The sequence below is a fragment of the Ranitomeya imitator genome, chromosome 1 (assembly GCF_032444005.1).
Source record: "Ranitomeya imitator isolate aRanImi1 chromosome 1, aRanImi1.pri, whole genome shotgun sequence".
NCBI lineage: Eukaryota > Metazoa > Chordata > Amphibia > Anura > Dendrobatidae > Ranitomeya > Ranitomeya imitator.
Window position 1 is genome coordinate 726,156,743 of NC_091282.1, and position 23,057 is coordinate 726,179,799.

A 23,057-nucleotide genomic window follows, 5' to 3' on the forward strand; every position below is an offset into this window, starting at 1 on the left:
ATCGTCCTGTACCTAGACGACTTCCTTATAATAGGGAGATCGGTGCATCACTGTCTAGCACAAATAGAGGAAGTAACTACGACCCTAGCAGTATTGGGTTGGAAAATAAATGTCATTAAGTTGAGATTAACACCAGAGAAGGTTCAGTCCTTCCTAGGGTTGGTTCTAGACTCCACACGCCAGCTCAGTCTCCTACCGGGGAACAAAATAATCAAAATAGAGTCTTGTGGAATTGGCAATACAGCAGCCTGTAATGACACTAAGAAAAGCAATACAGCAGCCTGTAATGACACTAAGAAAAGCAATGTCCCTGTTAGGATCACTGACATCCTGTTAACCTGCGGTAAAATGGGCACAATTTCACCTGAGACCATTACAGTGGGAGGTCCTGTCAACAAAAAAATTGTTAAAAGGACATTTAGAGGGAAAAGTACATCTTTCTGTAGGCGTGAGGGATTCTCTAATCTGGTGGACTGTAAGGGATCATTTGGCATCAGGGGTTCAGTGGCTATCTCCGATAGAGAAGGTGATCACAACGGACACAAGCTGTTACGGGATGGAGTGCACATCTAGGGACCCTCTCGATACAGGGGTCCCCTGGTCCCAACCAGAAAGGCATCAGACGTCCAATGTGAAAGAGTTATGGGCTGTAGAAAGAGCTGTAAAACATTCCTCCCTATCCATCAGGGACGTCATACCAGGATTGTCTGACAATTACGCAGTAGTAGCTTATATCAACCACCAGGGGGGAACAACGTCCTTTCCCTTATGGGCTCAACATCTGTCCTTCTCCAGTTAGCAGAAAGTCACCTACTGTCCCTCAGCTCTGCACATAAAGGGTGTCGAAAGCACGAAAGCAGACTACCTAAGTCGCAAAAGACTAAGACAGGGAGAATGGTCGCTGAATCCCCGGGTATTCCAACAGATAGTGCAGGCCTAGGACAAACCGTTAATAGACTTACTTGCCACTCTTCACAACAGGAAGATGGAGAGGTTCTGCTCGTTGAATTTGAGAGGGAAGCCGTTTGCGGTAGATGCCCTTCAAATACCGTGGAAACTCAGCCTTTCTTGCATGTTTCCACCGATAGCATTGATTCCGGTAGTAGTAAGAAAGATCAGAATGGAGCAAGTGAGGGTGATTCTGATTGCTCCATTTTGGCCGAAAAGACCATGGTTCTCCCTCCTAAGACAGATGTCGGTAACCAATCCATGGATTCTACCAGAGGTTCCGGACCTGCTTACCCAGGGACCAGTATGCCACTCTCAAGTGAAGGAGTTCCATCTGGCAGCCTGGAATTTGAGAGGGCATTACTAAGCCGGCAGGGATTCTCACCAGGGCTAGTCTCCACTCTGTTGAAAAGAAAACCGATCACATCAAGAATTTATGGTAGGGCATGGAAGAGGACAGGATGGTTCTAAGACCAGATCCAGCATATCTACCTAAGGTAGTTCTTAAATTCCATAGGAGTCGGGAGATTGTATTACCCTGGTTTTGTGACAATCCTAGGAATCCAGGAGAGGAAAAGTTTCATACATTTGATGTAAGAAGGTCTATGTTACAGTACATATCCTTGGCCAGTCAGTGGAGGAAGGATCAGTCCCTCTTTGTAGCTTTCCAGGGTAGCAGGAAGGGATATGGGGTGTCCAAAAGTACTATTGCCAGATGGATCAGGGAGGCCATTAGCTTATCCTATGCTGTGTGTGGCGTCCCGATCCCTGAAGACATCAAGGCTCACTCCACCAGAGCTGTGGTTACTTCCTGGGCAGAGAAAGCAGAGGTATTGATTGATCAGATTTTTATGTAAGGCCGCTACCTGGTCCTCACCATCTACCGACTGAATCTATCCTCTACTGACCTTACCTTTGGTAGAAGGGTACTGCAAGCGATGGTCCCTCCCTAAGGTGTTCCTTTCTCCAAAAATCTCTCAAGTGTGCTGTCATGGGAGAAGGGAAAACACCAAGGTTACTTACCGGTAGCCGGTTTTTCCAGAGCCCATGACAGCACCTGTATATTCCCCTCCTTTCAGCTGGGTGTTTTTTTTTTTTATTATTATTATTATTATTATTATTATTATTATTATTATGATGTGGTGGTAGTTTGCCATGTCAACTAACCAGGGGGGCCTCTCATGCTCTGAAAACCAACTGAAGCGAGGGAGAGGTACCGCCCTTTATTTCAGTAGGTTTCCTGTCCTGGCTGGGCAGATCCCTCTCTCAGGTGTGCTGTCATGGGCTCCGGAAAAACCGACTACCGGTAAGTAACCTTGGTGTTTTCTTACTTTTGACTCTGCAAAAACTCTTACTGTTGCTCTTATTCATTCTCATCTGGACTATTGTAACTGTCTACTAATTGGTCTCCCTCTTAGTAAACTCTCCCCTCTCCAATCTGTCTTTAATGCAGCAGCCAAGATCATATTACTCCCCAACCGTTACACCAATGCCTCTACCCTCTGCCAGTCATTACACTCGTTACCCATCCACTACAACGTTCAATATAAACTTACCATTCTCACCCAGAAAGTGCTCCACTATTCAGCACACCTCCCTTTCCCACTTCCCTCCCTCGTCTCAGGTCATTATCAGAACGGAGGGCACGGGGAGGGTGGTAGACTAAGATTAACACCCTATTTATTACATTCATAGCTGGACCGTACAATATAAGCAATGGTTACCGTCCACCTTTCGTGTCTCCCCCTATTTCCTCATACATTGTAAGCTTGCGGGCAGGGCCCTCATTCCTCTCGGTATCTGTTGTTTGTGATTGTTATTTTGTAATGTCTTTTATTGCATGTACAAGTCCCCTCTAAAATGTAAGTGCTGCGGAATATGTTGGCGCTATAGTAATAAAATCATTATTATATCGGCACATCATGAAATTTGAGAACGAGAAAACTAAAAAAAAGGATTTTTACATATTCTTGTACAGTAAAGATGCTGCTACATTTCTAGCTGGAGATATCACAATTGTTGTAGAATATATAGTTTTATTTTTTCTACAGTGTGGGAGCGTCTGTGATGATACAATGCTCGCAGCGGTCAGGTCCTGCTGATTTTGTGCCCCAAACCCATACTGACCACCCCACCCATATAAAGCTGCACCTCCAGCTGCAGCACGTGACCTCGTCCTCCTCCTCATCCTCCACTTCCTGAATTGTGTATGTAGACAGTTTACAGAAGGTAGAAGAGTCATGGAACGTATGTGCGCATCCACCATGAGCAAACAGACCACACGGCAAACACTAATGCCAGCAATTTCTCCCTTGTTAAAGTTAGTTTTATTTATCTTTAAAACTTTCCAAACAGCAGCAAATGCAATAAAAAATAATAATAATGAAAGAAAGCAATAAGTCACCAATTAACCCTTCCTCCTGGAGCCAGTGCTGCCACTCTTCTGGTCTCCATCCCTTGTATGTGCTTGTCTTCCAGTGGTGACGCAGTTTCATGTCATCTGTGTGCCTGTCACTGCTGAAAGCATAAATTAGCCGCAGCGGTCAGATACTCTCCATACATCATCACTAGAGCCGAGACCACTGGGAAGGGTGGGGACTTAAATGGTGAGTTATTTTCTGTTCAAATAATTTTTATTATAACTTTGAAATTTAATATTAGCATGTGGAAATAATCATATAGTCAGCTCGCAAGGGAATAAGGGTAAGGAGAGGGAGGGAGGTAGGGGAGATGGGTTTGGGGAATGGTAACCTGCGATCATACTTATTCAAATAATTTTATTATATCTTTGAAATTTAATATTAGCATGTGGAGTCAGCTCACAAGGGAATAGGGGAAGGAGAGGGAAGGAGGTGGGGGGGGGGGGGGGGTTGGGGAAAGGTAAGAACAACATTGTGGACACACTGTCCATTTTAAACAAAATTTGATAATGATTAACAATTTTTAACAGATTAACATATAGTAACATATAATAGCATATAATAATAGCAAAGAGCATATAATAAGTCGTAATAACCTCACAGGTATGTAGAAGCCATCATCTTTCCTTTAATGCGATAGATTGGAGTTTACCTCAACCCATTTCTTCCATTTCCTATCATGTTTCGTATAGTAATTATTTACTATTGCGAAGTTTTCTTCGTATGTCTTGTGTAAGTTAATTTGGTCTATAATTTCAGTAAAGGCCGGTAAAGTCGGATTCTTCCAATGGAAAGCTATGATTTGTTTGACCACAAGGCAGATATGGATGATAAGAGATCTCACATTTGTGTCTATTTTTTCCCAGTTCAGGGACAACAAGGCCATTGCAGGGGTAACTATAATATTACCTGTTAATAATTTGTTAATTAATTTTATGGCTTGCCTCCATAAGGGTTTTACCCGGGGGCATGACCAAAACACATGTAGCAAACTTCCACGCTCTCCACATTCTCTCCAGCATAATGGAGATCCTCCTGACGGCAGATGAGAAAGGCGAGCCGGAGTATAGTACCATCTTGTTATTATTTTATAATAGGCCTCTTTCAGTGTCATGCAGATGTTTGATACATAAGTAAAGTGGATTGCATTTTCCCACTGTTCTGGAGTGAACGTTACATTCAGATCCCCTTCCCATTTTATCATATGAGCTAACTTATTGAATTGTATGTCATTGTTAAACCACCGATATATTTGCTTGTTATTCCAAAATAAATTGTGTGTGGGATTTTTTAGTAAATTAATAGTTGCTTCAGATATTTTTGGTTTGTTTGTAATGAATTTTTGAACTTGGTCCTTTAGTACCATGTAAGGGAAAAAGGCTGAGGAGGGTATTTTAAATTTTTGTTTAATAGAGCTGAAGGTGAGAAATTTAACCCCATCATGAATATCATTTAATTTTTGAATCCCATTGTCTCTCCATATGGGGGAGGGGTTAATATTTTGGGTAAGCATAATAATCTCTATAGGGGTATTTTGGAGGAGGATTTTCCTGTTGGAGCCTCTCTTTCGTTTGGACAATTTATTCCAGGCATATATAATGGGAGAAAAGATAGGGTGATGGGCGTATGCCTTATAAGGTCTGTTGAGAATATGGTCAAAAACCAATTCTTTGGGAGATTTCCTATGGTTAAGTTCAATTTCAAGGTCAAGCCAATTCGGAGGATCTTCTTTCATGAACCAATACTGGCTTTGTTTTATTAAATTCGATAGATATAAAGCTGTAATGTTTGGTAAGCCTATGCCCCCAAATTCCTTGCATTTATATAGAATGTTTGTGGAAATGCGGGCCCTTTTTTTATTCCAAATAAACGTATTTATTGTTGATTGGAAGCTAGTCAGGTAGGAAGTGTTGATTTTTAGGGGAAGTGTTCTCAGTATATACGGTAATAGATTTTTGGGACAATAAAAATTTTAGTTGCCAATACTCTGCCCCACCATGAGAGGTCTTTTGTACCGAGGAAACCCAGGTCTTTGTTTATATTTTCCAAGAGTTTGTTCAAGTTTTTCTTCATTAATGTGTCTAAGTTTTTTTAAATGATTATACCTAGATAGTCTAGGTCTCCTTCCGACCAACTGAATGAAACTATATCTTTTATTTTCTTTGTTTCTAATTCCGTCAAGTAAAATGGCAATATTTTGGATTTATTTTCGTTTATCTTAAAAAGGGTAATAGTTGAAAAAAATTGAAGGTTTTTTTGTAGCTCCGAAACTGATTCATAGGGGTCCGTCAGGGTAAACATCATGTCGTCGGCAAAGAGCCCTATCTTATAATGGCGTGTTCGCGTTTGTAGACCTTTTATGGAATTATTTTGCCTAATTGATTGCGCTAGTGGTTCCATTGATAAAATAAAAAGCAGCGGAGATAAAGGGCACCCTTGTCTTGTACCATTTGAAATGTTAAATGGTGTAGAGGAGTAGTTGTTTGCATAAATTTTGGCTGTTGGTTTTGAATAGAGTGCCATTACGCTGTTGATATATTTTTCATTAAACCCAAATTTTTGAAGTACTGATGTTAAATAAAGCCAGTTTAATCGGTCAAAAGCCTTTTCGGCGTCTAGAGTTTACAGATGGCACTTTAGAGGAATGAATCAATTTAATTGAGTTGATAAGTCTTCTAGTACCATCTGACGCTTGACGACCTGTTATAAAACCCATTTGGTCCCCATGAACCAATAACGGCAAATAGGATTTGAGCCTATTTGCAATTAGCTTGGAGTAAATTTTCAGATCTGTATTGATTAAGGAAATTGGCCTGTAATTATTAACAAGGGTTAAGTCCGAATTGTGTTTGGGAATTAAAATAGTCGATTCTAACATTTCTGGGAATTTACCTGAGGAACTAGCTATATTAAAAAGGTTTTGTAGATGTGGGGAGAGTAATTTGGTGAAGGTTTTATAATAGTCGTTTCCAAAACCATCAGGGCCTGGCGATTTAAAGTCCTTGAGTTGAAGAATGGTTCTTTCTATTTCTTCTAGGGAAAAAGGGGAGGTTAGGTTTTCTAAATCATCAAGGGTCAATTTTGGAAGGCTAATTGAAAAATTCTTGACCTCAATGTCAGAAACATTTGGAAGTGGGGTGGAAGGCTGGGAATGTAAATTATATAATTTGCTGTAATAATCTGCGAAGGAGTTGGCTATATCTTGGGGATGAGATACCGTTGTACCATTTTTTTTGTTTGTATTTTGGTGATCCTGTTTGCTTGACTTATTTTTTTTCATTCTATTAATCATGTAACGCGTTGGCTTATTAATTGAGGAATATTGCTTCATTTTGGAAATTTTGACCATGCTGTGGAATGATGAAAATATGATTTTCTTAAGCTCCTGCCTGAGGTTCAGTAGCTCTATTTTAATTTGAGTAGACGGGGGGTTTAAACTTAGTTGTTCGTTTTCTTTGTCTTTTATTTTATTTTGAATGTCTTCAATCTGAATTCTAAGCAACCTTTTCCTTTTTGCAGAGATTTGGATCATGATACCCCTCATGACTGCCTTATGGGCACACCAATGGGTGAAAGGGGATGTTTCAGTAGGTGAATTCTCTGTGAAATAATTTGTCAGTGATTTTTCTAATATTGACCTATGGTCAGGGTGGTGTAGTAGGTTAGCGTCACATTTCCATAGTGAATTTTTATTAACCGAGTGGCCAATTTGGATTGCTGCTGAAACTGGGGAGTGGTCCGAGAATGTTTTCCTTTCTATTGTGATTCTATAGATTTTAGGGAGCGTAAAAATGTCCGATAAGATTAAATCAATTCGTGACGCTGATTGATGAGGGTCAGAGAGATGGGTGTATTCAATTGAAGTGGTGTTTAGACACCGAAAGATGTCAAATAATTCATTTTGGTGTATCCAATTGTCTAAAGTATGTGATCGGTATCTATTTGGGGTGGAGGAATCCATATTTGCATTTGGTACCAAATTAAAGTCTCCCAACCAAATCATGGCACCTCTCTTGATTGACATTACTTTTTTATTTACTTTGTTCAGAAAACCTATTTGACCTGTGTTGGGGGCGTAAATATTGATGATTGTGCAAATCTGGTTATTCAAGGAACAAACAAGAATATGAAACCTCCGTTTAGCATCTTTGATCTCCTCTAGAAATTCAAATGAGATAGTTCCTTTAACGATTGTGACCACCCCGGCTTTCTTTTTTGTGTTGTCCGACTTGTAAATATATGGGAAATTTTTATGCGAAAATTTTGGGTTGTCTGAGTGTTTAAATTTGGATTCCTGTAAACAAATTATATCGGCATGGCTTTTGGATAGTTCTCTCCAAAGGGTGTGTCTTTTGTGTGGACTATTTAAGCCTCTAACATTGTAAGATAATATCTTTAAACTCATTGTGTAGCAGCAATCCTGTGAGGATTAAGAAATCAATATACGTTAAGTAAGAGTTAAGGCCCCTTCACATTAAGCGACGCTGCAGCGATACCGACAACGATCCGGATCGCTGCAGCGTCGCTGTTTGGTCGCTGGAGAGCTGTCACACAGACCGCTCTCCAGCGACCAACGATGCCGGTAACCAGGGTAAACATCGGGTAACTAAGCGCAGGGCCGCGCTTAGTAACCCGATGTTTACCCTGGATACCATGCTAAAAGTAAAAAAAAAACAAACACTAGATACTTACCTACAGCCGTCTGTCCTCCAGCGCTGTGCTCTGCTTCTCTGCTCTCCTCCTGTACTGGCTGTGAGCCGGAAAGCAGAGCGGTGACGTCACCGCTTTGCTTTCCGGCTCACAGACAGTACAGGAGGAGTGCAGAGCACAGCGCCGGGGACAGACAGCTGTAGGTAAGTATCTAGTGTTTGTTTTTTTTTACTTTTAGCATGGTAACCAGGGTAAACATCGGGTTACTAAGCGTGGCCCTGCGCTTAGTTACCCGATGTTTACCCTGGTTACCAGTGAAGACATCGCTGGATCGGTGTCACACACGCCGATCCAGCGATGTCTCCAGGGAGTCCAGCGACGAAATAAAGTTCTGGACTTTATTCAGCGACCAACGATCTCCCAGCAGGGGCCTGATCGTTGGTTGCTGTCACACAAAACGATTTCATTAACGATATCGTTGCTACGTCACAAATAGCAACGATATCGTTAACAATATCGTTATGTGTGAAGGTACCTTAAGAACAATAAACAATAAACTGTAATGTCCACTTGAAGTGGTCCACTAAGGTGAACCTGATTTCACCTGTTGGGGGAAAAGTTTGTGTTACTAGCTCCCAAGCAACACCTTCTTGGTTGTTGAACTTATACCCATGTAACATTAACAAGAACGACCAAAAATAGGTATTAGCTTCTTATCGGGATTGTTTCCCATTTAAGTAAACAATAAACTTGAACAAAAACTCTTCATGTTTTACCATCAGAGTCAAGGCGATCCTTATGTCGTGGTTGAAGAGGAATACTGATGGAGTGCAAGAAGTCTCTGCCTTCTTCTGGAGAATTAAGAACGATAAAGTTGCCTTTGTAGTTGACTATTAACTTGAGTGGGAATCCCCACTTATAGGAGATTTCATTGTCCCTGAGAGGTATGGTAATGCTTTGAAAAGTTTTCCTCCCTTCAATCGTTTCTTTGGAGAGGTCAGCATATATTTTTAGTTTTTCAAATGGCTCAGGGAAATGTTTATTTTCTCTAAAGTAATTTTGGATTCTTTCTTTTGTTTTGAAGAAGTGCACTCTCATGAGTGTGTCTCTGGGTAGGTCTTTAAGGATGGTGGGCGGTTTTCGCAGCCTATGTATTCTGTCAATTTCTAGCTCTTGCTCTGTTAGGGAGGGAATAATTTTCCTGAATAATTTTTTGGTAAATTCCTCCAGTTTGTTTGGGCCTATGGTCTCGGGGATGCCCCTAATTTTAATATTGTTTCTGCGATTTTGATCTTCTAAATCCGCTACTTTGAGCTTCAGCTTGTGCAACTCTTTTGTGATGTCTTTATTTATTTTAGAGGTTAGATCTGGCCTCTCTTCTATTTTTTTAATTCTGTCCTCAAACCCGTCCATCCTTTTGCTGAGGAGGGACAATGAGTCTTCTAGTAATTTATTTTGTTTATCAAATTTTTCATTCATACCATTTTCGAATTTGTCCATTTTCTCTGTCAATTTAGATATAAGAATCCCCACAGAATTCAGATCAAATCCCTGGGTATCATCTATGTTTGGGTTACTTATTTTTTGCTTGGATTTAGCTGGACTCAAGTTGGGAGAGGTTTCTGAGACCTCGTCAGATAAGTCATGTGGAGTAGTGTATTTTCCGGCTATAACCTCTGGAATTTTCCTCTTTAAAGAGGTAGATGAATCCATCTCTATAATAGTAGTGGGGGAGGATTGTTTTACTTCATTTTGGTTAGAGAGTTTTTCGTGGTCTGAATCTTCCTCATCTTTTAGTTGGGACCTGGACCTATTGGGACTTGTTTTAGTTATCAAGTCTTTTGATGTATTTCGCCCTACCCCTTTAAATTTTTGGGCTTTTTGAGAATTAGATAAGGCCATGTTTGAGAATTGGGTTTTGGCCGAGGATTTACTCATAATTATCCCCGATCCGTGCTCTAGAATTCAGATAGTAGTAACTAAGACAGTCACAGAATAGGGTAGGAGGGTTGCCCACACTCTAAATCTCCCAGCAAAGTTGGAGTTATATAGAATGATTTATATGTTGTCGTGGAAGAATTTTAGGGAGGATTAATCAGAATTCTCTACTGGTAACTCTGAAGTAAGAGACAAAGGGTTGCTTATTAGAATAACCCTAAGAATATAATTTAGGAGAGAGAAGGTACTATATAGGCAGGCAGTAGTTATGACTATGCAGAGATGCAGAGGGGTGTGTAAACTAATACTATTCACCTGGGTTTGATCCTACCAGAGAAATTAGGTTATAGCTCTTTTGCATTAAAAGCCCTTCAGGCTCCTAACTAGTCGTCAGCAGGATTAGTTGTGTTGTAGTCTCCTCTTCTTGCTAGTGGATCTGGCAGGGTCTTCAAAGCCAACGGCGTTCTTGACCGTCGGACTCCGTTAATCTCTCTACCCCCTGTGATGCAGCATCCAGCATAAGCTGGAACTCACCACCTCCAGAAATGGCGCTGAAGCAGTCCGGCCTGCTGTCTAAGTCCTCAGCTTGTGTTGCCGCCTTCCGATGCAGGGACTTTCCCAGCCAGGAGCTGGAACTTACCGCCGATTAGATTTGCAGCTGATCGGGTCCAGCTTGGGTTGTCCAGCGCAGCTTTAACAGGAGTCGGTCGTGTGTGTCGCCTGGTCCGCCGCTGGCCACCAATAAAATGGCGGCGTCTTCTGTTTTCTCCTATGATGCGAAGTCCAGGGGAGTGTTGGAGGTGGCGAGAAGCGCTGTCTGTCACTTCACCGGATCCTCCCTGAATCCTTAATTGTTCTTTTCTGCCTCCGCCTTTCAGACCGGGGAGGCTTGGTGCTGTATAGAGATGGGCAGGTAAATACTCCTATTGTGTCAGATGACGATTTTCTAAGATGGCGCCCAGAGAGCTGGTACTTCTCTAATTAGCCGGGCCGGTGTCGGGGTGAAGGTAATAAACTCTGTGACCCGTTAATTTTGAGGGTTCTTCTGTTGTCAGGTGGGTTGTCACAGTACTGGGTGGACAAGTTGAGGAATCACAGTCAATTTAACAGGGAGAAAACCGGCAGGAAAAACAGCTGAGGATTCCTGTCACAAAGATTGACAGGCCTCAAAATGCTGACAGGAATTTCTCTCAGAAGAGACAATTAAGTCACAAATTTAGGCTCTCTGTTATCCTAGAGAGATACTGGGAACATATCCTCGATTATTTTTACCAAAGGATGCTGTTTTCCACGGTTTGAGTTGATTTCAGACGATGTCACTCAGGAGCTTAGGCACCGCACACCTTACACCATTGCTGCCTAGGCCACGCCCCCAATGGTGAGTTATTTTCAAAGAAAAACCGACTAGGTCCTATGTATTGTGATCACCACAATAAGAGTATGGCATAAATGTGAACACAGCTTTATTGAGAAACACAAAAAGTGACAAACACTTACATTTAAAAACATTTAAAAAGCATAATAATGCTATACACAACAGTCCCTAATACGACAGTAACCCACATAGGACTCAACAGTATAACCTTAAATATAGTATGTCCTTACAAAGACCAACCTGGCCATACTGTGATGTAAATAGGCCATAGTACCTTGGCACTCCCCTGGGTAATATACAGTTGTACAAAAAATATTAACAACAAATGAGAAAAAAATATGTATAAATATAACAAATAGCAAAAAATAAAGCTAACATCGACACATAGATCCCTGCACCCTAGGTCCAGAATAAAAAAACCACACCGCACAGACCTGCCTAACAATAAAAAACAGAAGTGCATATGGACAGATAAACTACAAGGTAGCATGGACTGTTAGCAAGCGGAGCAGTCACTTGTGATATGCGACCCACAATCTGCCATGAAAGTGCTGAGAGAGTAACACCAGGAACATTTAGAGGCCACATGTAAAACAGAGGCTATCAATCTATAATACCTAAAGGCATATCCTGCCTCAGCCTGTTAAACCTCTCATGAGAGTCCTAATGTGGGCTACTAGGAGACCCAATGCGTGTCGCCACAACACAGGGTGGCTTCGTCAGGGCTTAAATGGTGAGTTATTGTAATTTTTTATTATAGTATATTTTTCATTGATTATATTTTAAGTTGGTTTGTGTTTATTTTTCCGGAGCGGCATTACTGAGCCATATATTTTTATTCACATGAAGAAAGAAAAAACCTTTACATCCATTTGCCGTCCATGTGACAACATATTTACAGTATTTTTTTTGGGGGGGAGGAAAAATTGTTAGGAACGTGTTTGGTTTTTGTTTTTTTCCAGAAAATGTGTGTTGCATTCAGTCTATTTCTCATAGGCATACTCACCTAGTCCCGGCTATCATGGCGCTCCCCCTGCCGTCCCACGGTCTTCGGGTGCCGCAGTTCTTCCCCTGTTCAGCAGTCACGTGGGACCGCTCATTAGAAAAATGAATATGGACTCCACTCCCATAGGGGTGGAGCCGCATATTCATTTTTCTAATCAGCGGTAACGGTGACCGCTGATAGCACCGATAGGTGACCGCTGCGGCACCGAAGACCAGCTGTCCGGGAGAAGGAGCGGGACGCCGGGTGCAGGTAAGTATCGCATATTCACCTATCCCCGTTCCACACGCCGGGCGTCGCTCCATCTTCCCGGCGTCTCTCCGCTCTGACTCTGCAGGTCAGAAGGCGCGATGATGCATATAGTGTGCGCGGCGCCCTCTGCCTGATCAGTCAGTGCGGAGAGACGGGACGCTGAGGAGCTGCAAGCAAGAGAGGCGAGTATGGAATTTTTTTTTTTTTATTGCAGCAGCAGCAATGGCACAGCTTTATATGGAGCATCAATGGGGCAAGAATGAACGGTGCAGAGCACTATATGGCAGAGCTATGGGGCAATAATGGATGGTGCAGAGCACTATATGGCACAGCTATGGGATAAAAATGAACGGTGCAGAGCACTATATGGCACAGTTATGGGGCAAGAATGAACGGTGCAGAGCACTATATGGCAGAGCTATGGGACAAAAATGAACGGTGCAGAGCACTATATGGCACAGCTATGGGACAATAATGAATGGTGCAGAGCACTATATGGCACAGCTATGGGACAAAAATGAACGGTGCAGAGCACTATATGGCACAGCTATGGGACAAAAATGAACGGTGCAGAGCACTATATGGCACAGCTATGGGGCAATAATGAACGGTGCAGAGCACTATATGGCACAGCTATGGGACAAAAATGAACGGTGCAGAGCACTATATGGCATAGCTATGGGGCAATGATGAACAGTGCAGAGCATTGTATATGGGGCACAGCTTTATATGGAGCATCTATGGGGCAATAATGAACTGTATGGAGCATTATATGTGGCACATTTTTATATAAAGCATCTTATGGGCCCATCATGAACTGTATGGAGCATTATATGGGGCTCCTGATTCAATATGGATGTTCAAAAACACTTCACCTACTGATATCTCAATTAATTTTACTTTTATTGGTATCTATTTTTATTTTTGACATTAACCGATAGCTGCTGCATTTTCCACCCTAGGCTTATACTCGAGTCAATAAGTTTTCCCAGTTTTTTTGTGGCAAAATTAGGGGGGTCGGCTTATACTCGGGTCGGCTTATACTCGAGTATATACGGTATTTAAAAAAAAAAAAAAGTACATAGCACAAAAACCTGATTTACACAATAGGTTATTTTCTGATTGTGGCTTCTCTGTAAGGCTGCCGTCACACTAGCAGTATTTGGTCAGTATTTTACATCAGTATTTGTAAGCCAAAACCAGGAGTGAAACAATTAGAGGAAAAGTATAATAGAAACATTTGCACCACTTCTGTATTTATCACCCACTCCTGGTTTTGGCTTACAAATACTGATGTAAAACACTGACCAAATCCTGCTAGTGTGACGGCAGCCTAAATGTGTGCTAATATCTTGATAATTGGTGACATGTGGGTGGTGCCGCTTGTGTCCATGTTCTTGTTTATACCACCGCTCATAAGTCGGGGTCATACATCCTCTTCTGCTTCCGTTCCTAATCTGATCTTGATAAAGTCGTTACATCTCAGAAGGAGCCTTAGGCTACTTTCACTCATCCGGTTTTTGCCGTCAGGCTCAATCTGGCGAATTTAAAAAAAAAACAAAAAAAAACGGATCCGTCGCAAATTGTGAAACTGATGCGAAGGATCCGGTTTTTAGCCGGATCCGACTTGCTGATCTGGTAATTGGATTTCTGAGAGAGAGAGATGCATGCTTAGTTTAAAACAACGGAATCTGTCCCCGGATTCCATCATCTGATCGATCCGGCGCCATAGGGTTCCATTCTAGCAAACGATGGACGGCGACGCACCCGTCACTGTCCCCTTTTTTTTTTTTTTTTAACAGACAAAAATTCCTACGTCCGTTTTCTCCGACCTCCATAAAACGAATTTTTGACAGATGAAACGTGAGGCCATCCGTCGCTAATACAAGTCTATGAGAAAAAAACTGATCCGACGGCAACTTTTGCCAGATCTGTTTTTTTTCAAAACTCGCCGGATTGTGCCTGATGGCAAAAAACTGATGTGTGAAAGGGGCCTTAAGCTGGGAGATGTCAGTTTTCTTCTTGGCAGCAACAACCGGTTCACTTAATATGATATTTCACTAGTAGACAGACCCCTCTAGGACGGGAATGTAAATCTTCACATCCTGGTGCACTACAAGAACCTGAAACCATTTCTGCAGAATGGGATGTGGGGTCTTTCACTCTCTGGTTTTACCACTTCTATTGAATGAGCGTGAAAAAGGTTGTGCGTTGCTTTTTTACCTTTTGTCAGTACAGTAGATAAAACTGCTTCCTAACCCTCTTTTTATTAAAACCGTTTTGATCATTTTCTCGAATTGCATGTAACAATGAATCGTAAATCACTCATTGATTGTACTACTTACAATGTGTGCCGATGTACACCAAATCTGCTTAAAGGGGCTGTCCAGAGTTAGAAAAGCATGTCTGCTTTCTTCTAAAAACAGCACCACACCGGTCAGGAGGTTGTGTCTGGTATTGAAGTAAATGCTGCTGACTTCCAACACTATGCACAAGCTGTGTTTTTGGAAGAAGACATCCATGTTCTTACATTCTGGGACAAGACTGAGTCCTGCTCAAAGAATTGTCAGATTATTTATTAGATTTATTTATTTTAATAACTTTCCTTCTCACCTCCCTATCATTGCCACTTAAAGCCCGGAAATCATCGTTTTGTTTTGGCACATCTGCCATCCCAAGTATTAGGAGGGTTGAGAAGGACCCCCTTACACATAATATCTGATGAGAAAAGGGGGATTTGTTGAATGTTACCGCCCAATCCACTTGTTCACGTGGGAGATGAGTTGTTGCTAGAGCCCCAAGTCTTCTGGCCCCTTCTTTTAGGGAAGTGTTGGCAGGCTGTCATGGTGGGGCGATACTATCACCTCATAATGTCCTATGGCTAGGTGATAAGTGGCTAGTGGCCAACCCCTGTAAGTTATGATCTGTTCTATCCGACATAATATAGATGATGTGCATGAGGCCTGTGACCTCACAGTGATCCTATAGAATGTGCACATTATTATCTCATCACTTGTGTCTGCACAACACCCCGCCTCCATGAAGCATCTCACATCTAGGAGAAACCTGAGGCATGTATTATATGGCCAAAAGTACTGGGACCCCTCCAGCTGCAGGATCGGGCTCACAATCTCCGCTCTAGTTCATTCCAAAGGTGTTGGAAGGGGTTGAGGTCCGGATTCTGTACGGTCGGTCATGTTCTTCTACACCAAACTCCCACACCACAACGATGTCTGTATGAACCTTGGGCAATGGCCACAGTCTCGGGGAACAGAAAAGGGCATTACCCAATCTGTTTCTACAGAATTGGAAGCTACAAGTGTCCAAAACGTGTTGTGCTAAAGCATTAACATTTTCCATCACTGGAACTATAAGGGGCCAAGACCAATCCCTGAAAAACAGTCCAACAGCATTTTGTCTCCTCTACCAAACATTACAGCAAGCACAATGCAGCCAGACGGGTAACGTTCTCCTGGCATCACCAAACCCAGACTCATCCATCAGATGCCAGATACAGAAGTGTGATCTGTGACAGCACGGAACACGTTTACACTGCTGCAGAGTCCAGTGGTGGCGGCTTTACACCACTCCATGCGACGCTCGACATTGTGCTTGGTAATGTAAGGCTGCATTCATCTGCTCAGCCATGATGCTCTCGATAGGGGCGTAGTGTTTACGCTGATGTTAATAACAAAGGAGGTTTGGGCTTTGCAGTTATGGAGTCAGCAGATCATTTCTGACTTTTTCTGCCATCTGCTCCTTGGTACTTGGCCCTCAGCTCTGTAACATTATTGGGTCGCCACTTTGTGGCTGAATTGCTGTGGTTCCTTCCACTTCTCAATAATATCACTCACAGGTGATGAGGGAAGTGAGGGAAGAAATGTCATGAACGGACTTGTTACCCCGGTGGCTCCTATTACAGGACTGCGCTGGTATCTGTGTGCATTACACCACCGGCTGTACTGTCACATGTTGGTAAAGGCAGACTGCAGACGAGGGGCCGTATGTTATACACCGGAGGGCCAGGGGCCGGATATTATACATTGGAGGGCAAGGTGCTGAATGACAAACCCAATGTAAGTGATTAAAAGGTGCCAATACTTTTTCTCCATATATTGTACTTCTCCTCCGGCTCAATGTCCTCATACACTGCACAGTTGTATGGACGGAGAACTGATGCAATAATACAGTCAGCATGTTCTATCAATAACCAAGTGGCCGCTCACTGCACTTTCTGCTGTCACTGTGTTATGAACTATACTGGGCCCCACAGTGACTTGCAGTTGGAGCCTCTGTTCCCCGTGCTGCGTCATTGCCCGTTACGCCATGCTCTGTACACATCTCCGTTCTACTCTGATCATACACTGAAGTTCATTACTAATAGACGGCTGACACAAGAACTATACCACTATGTGGCTCATATATGTAGGGATGGCCAAGACCCTGACTTCTGCTCACAGCTCATTTATTCTTTTAACAGCCTATAAGAATCTTCCATTTGTAGCCGTCCTTCGTTTTCCACATAAGCCACCATGGATGATGATATGACATTAGAAGACGTCCAGCTTCGAGCAAATCAGGTCACTGATGAGGTAAGAGTCCAACGTCTGCAGACTATATGTGATGAACTTGCACCTCGCCAACCCGCCTATTGTTACTATTATGTCAGACGGATCACGTAATGTGGTCTCCCCACTTTAACCAACGTGTTGTTCTGCACCCCCTGGGGACACGTATGGTCAGCTTGGTACAGTTTTACACAGACATGCCCTGTACACATGGGCACAGGGAGGCACAGAGAGTGAGAGGATATGGCCCATGCAGTCATTGACGTGGCATAAACTCGCTCACAACCCTGACAGGCTTAAAGGCCCCTTTCATTAGCACCAGTGAAACGAGTGCTGCCAGCCCACGAGTTCTTCATTGGATATAAACCCAGTTCATAAACGGGATTATATCAGGCCAGAAACCAGCCCTGGTAGAATTGAAAGTTAAACTGAGAAACAGACTTGTGGATCAATATTTAAGAGCAGCCCAAAGTTAAATTATATTTTTAGAACTTTCATTGGCAGCTTCAGCATGACTCAGATTGCAAGCAAGCCATTTTCCTTCTTTGAGCTGCCTCAAGGTGTGAGATCTGTCACTCACAGCCTTTGGAGGCTCGACCACCCTGCAGAGCTAGGTGCCAGCTTTCTCCTTGAGGCTTTGAAAATATTGGACTTCCTGCAGAGTCCTGGTTGGACAAAGGAGAGAGGGTTTTATAATCCTAGGCCAAATAACATGCAAATGATTGTCATGAAATTATATCTCAGCAAAAAAAAAGGGAAGAAGCCCGCACTGCTTATGGTCAGAACGCAATAACTGAAGTGCAATTGCACATAAATTCTAACTGTATTTCAAATATGAGACATTTAGCAAACAATTGATCAATTCTTTGAGCTACCCCGCCACTTCACGGCAATCTCATAATGGGGCAGTCCTAATCTTCGTATTTTATTTACGTTGTGCCATTATGGCTTCCTGAATGTATAAAAAAAAAAAAAAAGGACCACATTAAATGCGAACTGTACCTGGAGCATTTTCAGAATCACTCCCTTGGTGCCAGGAAAGGCAAGCGCAGGTAAAGGCCGATCAGGTCCAGTGCGGACATTTCAGATCTGGCTTCCACACTGCCAAACCCGCACCAAAGATGAAGGGTGAGACAGGCTGAGACACAGGTGCACAACTAACTTGAGCCTGAGGCGGGGCAGGGCTGCTGTGTGTGTGCACAGCAGCCTATCAATCACAGTGAACACAGAAAGAATGGCGCACATAACCCAGCGTGCGCGGCAACAGTGGTGGTCAGCCACATACCAATGCAAAGCAAAAAAAAAAGGGAAGAAGCCCGCACTGCTTATGGTCAGAACGCAATAACTGAAGTGCAATTGCACATAAACTCTAACTGTATTTCAAATATGAGACATTTAGCAAACAATTGATCAATTCTTTGAGCTACCCCGCCACTTCACGGCAATCTCATAATGGGGCAGTCCTAATCTTCGTATTTTATTTACGTTGTGCCATTATGGCTTCCTGAATGTATAAAAAAAAAAAAAAAAAAAAAAAAAAAAAAAAAGGACCACATTAAATGCGAACTGTACCTGGAGCATTTTCAGAATCACTCCCTTGGTTTTTTTTTTTTTTTTTATACATTCAGGAAGCCATAATGGCACAACGTAAATAAAATACGAAGATTAGGACTGCCCCATTATGAGATTGCCGTGAAGTGGCGGGGTAGCTCAAAGAATTGATCAATTGTTTGCTAAATGTCTCATATTTGAAATACAGTTAGAATTTATGTGCAATTGCACTTCAGTTATTGCGTTCTGACCATAAGCAGTGCTGGCTTCTTCCCTTTTTTTTTTTGCTATGAACTTATATCTGCAATATTTTTCAAACTATAACTTTCCATGTTACCTGCTTTGGCACGTTGGCATGGATATGCCGAGTTTGCACATGTCCATACAGTGGTGAGGGGTTTGGTAGCCATTTGTTAGCTTTTTGAACCCCTGACTGTCCTTGCACTACAGGTTGCCATCTAATGCTTAAATACTCTGTATTATTTTTGGAGAAATGGCTGCTGGGTTCCCAGATTATTGTTGGAGGGTCCAGCCCTGCACCCGGCCACCAGTTAATGACTTGTAGATTGTAAAATGTGAACAGCGCCTTTTATAGTTAATCTCGTGTCCAAAGCTCATGAGTCAAAATGTACCACTTTCCCATCAGACTGTACGCTGAGAGTAGGTGCAATGCGGGAAGGTGCAGCTGCTCCCCATCTTGTGGATGCTGTGTTGCTGTTTTAATTTCGGTGACAAAACACTTTTTACCTCGTTGCTATCCACAATTGGGTGTTACCAACTCTGGTTACCGGCATGACATTTCCAGGTGGAATTATAGAGGATCGGCACTATACAGGCTTCTAAGAGACATTCTAGCATTATTGCATGGGGAAATAGTATCCAGTAAAACCGAGTGATCATGTTCCCTGTAAGTCTGCTGTCTGACCTCTGACGACTTTTTTTTTCCCAGTCTCTAGAAAGCACTCGTCGGATGCTGACGCTTGCAGAGCAGGTAAGCATCATTCTTTGTGGCCTAGTAATGTGGCTCCTGGTCACCGGTGATTGTGACCTATCGGCATCGGCTCAGTCCATACAATACAGACCAAAAGTTTGGACACACCGTCTCATTTAAAGATTTTTCTGTATTTTCATGACTATGAAAATTTACATTCACACTGAAGGCATCAAAACTATGAATTAACACATGTGGAATTATATACTTAACAAAAAAGTGTGAAACAACTGAAATTATGTCTTATATTCTAGGTTCTTCAAAGTAGCCACCGTTTGCTTTGATGACTGCTTTGCACACTCTTGGCATTCTCTTGATGAGCTCCAAGAGGTAGTCACCGGGAATGGTCTTCCAACAATCTTGAAGGAGTTCCCAGAGATGCTTAGCACTTGTTGGCCCTTTTGCCTTCACTCTGCGGTCCAGCTCACCCCAAACCACCTCGATTGGGTTCAGGTCTGGTGACTGTGGAGGCCAGGTCATCTGGCATAGCAACCCATCACTCTCCCTCTTAGTCAAATAGCCCTTACACAGCCTGGAGGTGTTTGGGGTCATTGTCCTGTTGAAAAATAAATGATGGTCCAACTAAATGCAAACCGGATGGAATAGAATGCCGCTGCGAGATGCTGTGGTAGCCATGCTGGTTCAGTATGCCTTCAATTTTGAATAAATCCCCAACAGTGTCACCAGCAAAGCACCCCCACACCATCACACCTCCTCCTCCATGCTTCATGGTGGAAACCAGGCATGTAGGGTCCATCCGTTCACCTTTTCTGCGTCGCACAAAGACAGAGTGATTGGAACTAAAGATCTCAAATTTGGACTCATCAGACCAAAGCACAGATTTCCACTGGTCTAATGTCCATTCCTTGTGTTCTTTAGCCCAAACAAGTCTCTTCTGCTTGTTGCCTGTCCTTAGCAGTGGTTTCGTAGCAGCTATTTAACCATGAAGGCCTGCTGCACAAAGTCTCCTCTTAGCAGTTGTTCTAGAGATGTGTCTGCTGCTAGAACTGTGTGGCATTGATCTGGTCTCTAATCTGAGCTGCTGTTAACCTGCGATTTCTGAGGCTGGTGACTCGAATAAACTTATCCTCAGAAGCAGAAGTGACTCTTGGTCTTCCTTTCCTGGGGCGGTCCTCATGTGAGCCAGTTTCTTTGTAGTGCTTGATGGTTTTTGCCACTGCACTTGGGGACATTTTCAAAGTTTTCCCAATTTTTCGGACTGACTGACCTTAATTTCTTAAAGTAATGATGGCCAGTCGTTTTTCTTTACTTAGCTGCTTTTTTCTTGCCATAATACAAATTCTAACAGTCTATTCAGTAGGACTATCAGCTGTGTATCCACCAGACTTCTGCACAACACAATTGATGGTCACAAGCCCATTTATAAGGCAAGAAATCCCACTTATTAAAGCTGACATGGCACACCTGTTAAGTGAAAATCATTCCCGGTGACTACCTCTTCAAGCTCATCAAGAGAATGCCAAGAGTGTGCAAAGCAGTCATTAAAGCAAAACGTGACATAATTTCAGTTGTTTTACACTTTTTTGCTAAGTATATAATTCCACGTTTTGATGCCTTCAGTGTGAATGTACAATTTTCTGTCATGAAAATACAGAAAAATCTTTAAATGAGAAGGTGTGTCCAAACTTCTGGTCTGTACTGTACATGCAACCTTATAGTAGCTACTTACACCCTCAATTTACACTTATCCCATGTTCATCCCCCACCTGGGACTGTTATTGTATAATCAGAAAACTCAGCTTAAATATTGAGACTGGAAGGTGGCCGGTATTATAGGCAACAAGCCGGAAACGGTAACATTATCGGTTCTTGAAAATGGAAAAGATTTTTAAACAGTTTTTACCAACACTTTGTAACCACACAACTTGAAACCACCCTCTTTAAGACAATTGGGGTAATACAAATTGGGGAATAGATGTTCGTATAGCAGATCTGTTTGTTCTTTTTATATATAATCGCAGCATTCATGGCCTCCTAGGTTAACACTATCTGCATAGTAAATTGTAGGCTTTCCGTAATTATACAGAACCTGCAGCGAGCTCCATCAAATGATCTGTCCTGGACTGATTTATTTACATATTTTTTTTGTTTTGTTATATTTTTGCTACAAAGGAGTTCGCCTCTTTTATGTTTTTACTTAGTGGAACATTTCAGGTGACAAATCCACTTTAAAACTTACAATATCCCTTAAAGTGGTTCCCGCTACCTAGTAGATGGCAATGTAACTGCTTAGGATGTAAGTGCTTATAACAACATCTCTGTTCTAGAGCCAAGATGCCGGAGTGAAAACGCTGACGATGCTCGATGAGCAAGGCGGTGAGTTTGTACTCCATAAACTAAAGGGGATGTCCATTACTCGGATAACCCTTTCTAAACCTCTGTTTCCCCCCACTAAAATTAATAACTGCTATACTCCCCTCCGGTGCTGACGCCTTTCCAGTGGTTTTGGTGCGGCTTCTCCCTGGGATTGCGTGACATTGGCTGCAGGGATCCCGTGACAATCGGCGCTGACTCCACTCTTCCCTGCCTACCCACTATGGACACATGAGACATGCGTAGGAAGTGAGAGAGTAGACACAAAACTCGGATGTCTGGGGGGAGGTGAGCACTGCCACCCATTAGCATCTACTGATTGGCAGCAGCTCTAACATGGCATGACAATGTCGTCAGAGTGTTGGAAAACATCCCTAGAATTGTGCCGCCAGCACGGGAAGGGAGTATGAGACAGGGACTCATGGCAATGACTTCAATATCTCTGTACAGCGCTGTAGAATATGCTGGTGCTATATGAGCAACACTAATAAATGAAATCCAGACACGTTGCAGAATTGTTTTTTTTTTTTTTTGTTTTTTTTATATCTGTTTAGGATAGCATTGGAAAAATAATCCAGTAAGAGAAAAATGTGTCCATATAGGTGTCCATAGTACAACAGATAAGGCGACTCCACACTACGATTCAGTAATTCTGTAAGAATTTTATTTTTTTCAGAACAATTGAAACGCGTGGAAGAAGGATTGGACCAGATCAACAAAGATATGCGAGAAGCAGAGAAGAACCTGACAGAGCTGAACAAGTGTTGTGGCCTGTGTGTCTGTCCGGGAAGGAGGTTGGTGCTGGCCCTTTAGTGGAACTCTTAAAATATAAAATGTGCAGACTCTCTATATGACTGCTGAATGGTGACACTATACAGTGTGCACACTGTCCTGATTCCCCAGTATTGCCATTGCAAGCAGGTGGTCAGGTGACTGTATGTATGCCATTTAGATTCTTGTGATCATATGCCGACTAGTCGTGCTTAGCTACTCTCCACGGCATTAAATTGAGAGAAGTCTGACACAT

At 42.5% G+C, this 23,057-nt stretch overlaps 1 protein-coding gene across 2 annotated transcripts in view; it reads left to right on the forward strand.

Annotated features, from left to right (window-relative positions):
* Window positions 1-23,057, forward strand: part of SNAP23 (synaptosome associated protein 23) — a 64,555-nt gene that overhangs the window by 27,514 nt on the left and 13,984 nt on the right. Inside the window, exons 2-6 of one of the 2 annotated variants that reach the window (XM_069732541.1) lie at window positions 8,801-8,962; window positions 17,067-17,178; window positions 19,655-19,696; window positions 21,985-22,033; window positions 22,707-22,824. In XM_069732541.1, the coding sequence (XP_069588642.1) occupies window positions 17,119-17,178; window positions 19,655-19,696; window positions 21,985-22,033; window positions 22,707-22,824 (269 nt within the window). In that variant the 5' untranslated portion in view covers window positions 8,801-8,962; window positions 17,067-17,118. The remainder of the gene's footprint in view (window positions 1-8,800; window positions 8,963-17,066; window positions 17,179-19,654; window positions 19,697-21,984; window positions 22,034-22,706; window positions 22,825-23,057) is intronic. The other variant, XM_069732540.1, reaches the window with a different exon arrangement.